The 4,673-nt window shown below is 37.0% G+C and overlaps 1 protein-coding gene across 1 annotated transcript; it reads right to left on the bottom strand.

Moving 5' to 3' along the window:
- Positions 1–282: 282 nt before the first annotated feature.
- LOC143581245 (uncharacterized) lies at positions 283–4,335 on the bottom strand. The gene is made up of 3 exons (XM_077064070.1): positions 4,108–4,335; positions 1,863–2,226; positions 283–1,782 (listed from the first exon to the last, which is right to left on the bottom strand). Exons 1-3 carry the CDS (start codon positions 4,192–4,194, stop codon positions 737–739), a joined length of 1,497 nt encoding a protein of 498 aa, XP_076920185.1. The 5' UTR covers positions 4,195–4,335; the 3' UTR covers positions 283–736.
- Positions 4,336–4,673: the final 338 nt, after the last annotated feature.

Below are 4,673 nucleotides of genomic sequence, written 5' to 3' on the forward strand. Positions count from 1 at the left end.
AGCAAGCCGTATTCTTTCTCTCATCACAACCTAACTGAAGGGCCTTTTATTTAGAGTCTTACATTATGGTTCGTTATTTAGACTCTTTTAACATGTCAGACCTTCCACCACTTGTTGCTTAAGCCGAAACTTAATCCGTAGTCACAAATTTTGCATTTTCAATGGCATGCGCAATGGCCTTTTCACATCTCAATCTCATGTTCTCATAATATTGAATAAAATATTGTAATGCTACTATCGTTTTCATCATCTTTCAAATAAATACACTGCCTTTACAAAAATAATTGCCCACATTTAGGGTCCCTCACCAGTTATGTCAAGTCCTAGCTACCACACCTTTTATAACATTTATTTGGTCTTTTTAGTCGGTTCATTTAAGACAACTAAATCCAACACTTACAAATTGACACTCTGAAAATGAAATACATAAGTGGAAGCTTCCACTTGTTAGTTTGACTATGACATTAACTCCCATCTCAACAAACTAATTACCATTTTAAGCATGTAAATTTCTACCAAAACAATGCTACAATCATCATTAAACTATCATGCTAGACACAATAATGTCAATACATGTCTTCATACACTTGAAAACATTTCATCTTTAAAAAAAGAGGCAACACATAATATGCCTTCCTCTTGGAACATTTATAGAATCTAAATCTCTTTTTTGCTTTTTTTCGTCTTTCGCCTACCAAATCAAAAAAACTGTACACATTTCGATACTACCACCATATTAGAACGGAATCGTATAGGGCAACGCGTGTATGTCTGCTTCCGGCAAGAATCGTGCGCGTGGCTGCCACAACCCTGTTTCACCTGCTCCACATGTTTCCACTTCACCCTTGGAGACCAATGAATTTGCAGGTTTAATCCTTCTCGGAAGCCAATCTTCTTCATCATTAACAACTTGAGGTAATAAAGCTTGAAAAGCTGGAGGTGGGACCCAACTTCCAATCAGCTTTTCATACTTGGCATGCTTTTTCATCATCTTTTTCTCGGCTCGTGACGGGCCTGGTTTTTCTGAGCCTTCCTTTCTCTTCCCGAGGCTTGTGGGCCCGCTGGTACCAGGAACTGGGGCGTCATTAATGGGCCGTTTTCCTGTGGCTATCGAGCTTGGTTTATTTAGAAGACTGATGTTAGCAGAAACTGGGATTTCATTAACGGGCCTTTTTCCAGTGGTTATTGGGCTTGGTTTATTTAGAAGACTGATGTTACCGGGAGCTGGGATTTCGTTAACGGGCCTTTTTCCTGTGGTTATCGGGCTTGGTTTACTTTGAAAACTGATGTTACCAGCAACTGGGATTTCATTAATAGGCCTCTTTCCCGTAGTTATCGGGCTTGGTTTGCTTTGAACCAGGCCTAGTCTAGCTGAGTTGGGTCCTTGCACACCAATGTTTCTTGATGCAGATGAACTTGGTATATCATGTTTCAGTTGACTTTCGGACACAACTGGTCTGGCAAAACTTGCAATTTGTTGGTGTTTTTGTTGTTGCTGCAACAGTTGTTGTCTTGATAAAGATGAACCTGGTTTAAGTGCTTCCGCGCCACTCTTTCTTGATACAGGAGGAAGAATCGGTTTTGCAGAAGAACTTGGAGACGGTTCTCTACTGAGACGAAGCCCGTTTGACTTTGTTTGGGTCGAAGGAGCCCGTTGTGCAGCATTGTTTTCTCTTCTAGGCGGTGGTATAGAAACAGTTTTTAATCTCGCGTCTTCACCTGAACTGGTGGTGGGATCGGACTCCTTGAGCTTCTTTAGTAATCGAATTTTGATGTGTTTCCCTGATTATTATTACAAAAAGCGCGAGATTAGTAACAATTGTAATGAACACAAAAAGGATGAAAAAACAAATGCAACATACCATGACCAGCGGAGTCATCATGTAGCAAGACATCATCATTATCGTTATCGTCTCTTCGTCTTTTGTTACTGTTCTGTGTGCTATCAGAAGAGTAGGATGGTTTGATGGGTTGACCACTTTCTTCAGTCAAATCACTCTTCTCCAGTACTTCTGTGTTGGGTTTTTTTCCATTGATTTCGGCCTCGGTAATACCAGCTTCTTTCTGTAACAATTTGTGAGAAACTTCACTTTGGTTCTTTTGTGATTTCAGTTTCTCTTCGTTCTTTCTTTTTTCCTTCTCCTCTTTCTTTTTCTCCTTCTTTTCCTTCTTTAATTTCTTTTCTTTCCTCCTTTCTGCTTTGGCCTTATCGGTTTCCTTCTGGAGCTTTAATTAAAGCACCAGAACAAATAATTTAGATCCAACAATAACATAGGATATGTATAAACCATTAAAGCAACATGTAGCTATTGACAATCATGTAGAGCGGTCAGAATGTAAGATCCTAAGCATGCAACCTTAATTCTAAACAAAGTTGATGGCATGATACTTAAAGCTTAACAAACAGCAACAAAATAGAACAGTCTTTTTAAGGAAAAAAAACACAGCTGTGTTGCCATTAAAAGGCTACAAACATGTTGACATAGTTTAAAAGTATTAAGTTCACAAAGATCTAGTTAGAAAAACATGCAAAAAGTACTTGACTTTGTAACTGAAATAAAAAAAAAAAAAAAAAACATAACTTAAAAGACCCAAGACAAAAGCTCAGCAAAAGAAAAATAACCTCTTATGTGCATGCAAACAATAGATTTGAAGTGTTATTTAACTAAAAGGTAAGTTTTTTAATAATGCCACTGTAAATCTTTCATGATAATTGTAAAAGTTAATAAAGGTGATTTTAAAAATAGGCATTAAAGGCTGCAACAAAGTGATACATGCTATTGAAAGCCTAATCAAACTCATAACCACATTATGAACATTGAATCCATTCCTAACATTCATCTCCAAGAACACTGAATCCAGTCCTAACATTCATCTCCTATGGTTAGCTATCTCATCACCTACCAAACATTCACATATACTTAACATCCATCACCATTACTAATTATTCACTCTTCATGTTCTTAAATCCATACATGTCTCCTACAACAGAGCTTTTTATACAAACAGTACTTAAGTGTAAACATCACTAGTGCCATACTTCACCATCAATTCACTACACACGTCGCTGGTGCAAGTTTTCCCCTAAAAGCCAGCATAATTTATGTCTGAAAAGATCCAAATACTCACCCCAATCAGCCACTACATGGTATACATTTAGACCAAAAGATACTACATATCGCACCCTCACTCCAGGGATAACTTCGGTTATTCATGTCATCACGAAGTCACTCAACAAACATTTCAGATATACCTAACATCCATCACCGTCATGGTGGTTCTACATCACTCATTACTTAATATTCACTCTTATCTTAAAACCCTAAACGACTTCTACAAAAGTACTCTATTCTAATCATCACTAGTGACAAAACTTCACCATCAACCATCAACACTTACACCACTATACACATCACTGCAACCAATTCTCCATAAAAAAAACCTAGCATCAATCATACTCCAAGAATACTATATACTCAGTCCCATTAGCCAGCACATTATGTATGGACTAATGGGAGTACGTATGCAGTTCAATTTGGAATACGTTTGATGCTATCCATTTATAGAAATCCAGTTCCAGTTTCTAACATCCATCACAATGTTATGTACATTCAATTTCTTAAAACTATCACCAAAATTCATTTTCAACATTCATCTTCAAAAAAACACTTTGCTTGTTCTAAACCAAAAGTAACCTCACTAATCATTCACATATACCTGCCATTCATCACCAAGCTAGTTCTAAATCCTCAAAAACACAATTAATTCACTCTTAAATGTCATTAAAACACTAAATTTGGCCTACAGAGAAAGCCTTTTTTTCCTTTTTCCTCAATTCTAAACATCACTGCTACCAATTTTCCTTAATATCCAAAATCTCACTCCAATTAGCAAATTGAAGCCACAACAAACCCTTAAAACGACCTTTTTTAATCCAATAATAATCCACCAATTAACATCGCATAATAACTCGTACACACAATCATCATCCGAATCTTCAAATCAATTACATGTATAACCCTAACAATAATCTAAATCACACTTCAGATCGAATTTCAATCATAAGATAGAAATCAATGAGAATAGATCTGAAAAGTGACGGATAACCTTAATCGAATCGATCAAGGCCTGATGTGGAGCTCCTCCTCCGTTCCTGCTATAACCAGGAGGAGGGTACGGGAAGCACCGAGACATCCTCTTATCAGATCCGATTCAATCCAATCGAAACGATTTAACAAAACCTAATAATAATTGGAATCGTAGGGGTTATTATTATTATTATTATTATTATTAGATCGATTGAAGATCTAAAGAACCTGAGTGAATTGGAGAATTAATAATCTATCTCTCGGTTAGGGTTTGTTTGAGAGAGAGATTGAATGTGAATGAATGTTTGCGTTATGTTATTTGTGAAGAGGATATTTATGGTGGTGGAGGTTTAGCCGACTTTACTTTAGAATACACGCGTGCTTCTTACGATGGGCCTTTCTTTCTTTTATGGGCTTTAGGTTTGTGTGGACTTGTTTTTTATACTCGAACCCGGAACCCGACCCTACCCTACTCGTAGGGTATGCATTTTAGTATTAAAATCAGTACCTGGAATTGGACCTGATTTGTACCCGGTAATACCCGAAACTGGGTTTTCCAATATTTGAAACCGGGTTTTTAAAATA

The sequence above is a fragment of the Bidens hawaiensis genome, unplaced genomic scaffold, assembly GCF_021521415.1.
Source record: "Bidens hawaiensis isolate Kalapana, Puna unplaced genomic scaffold, B.hawaiensis_p1.1 tig00030839_1, whole genome shotgun sequence".
Taxonomy (NCBI): Eukaryota; Viridiplantae; Streptophyta; class Magnoliopsida; order Asterales; family Asteraceae; genus Bidens; species Bidens hawaiensis.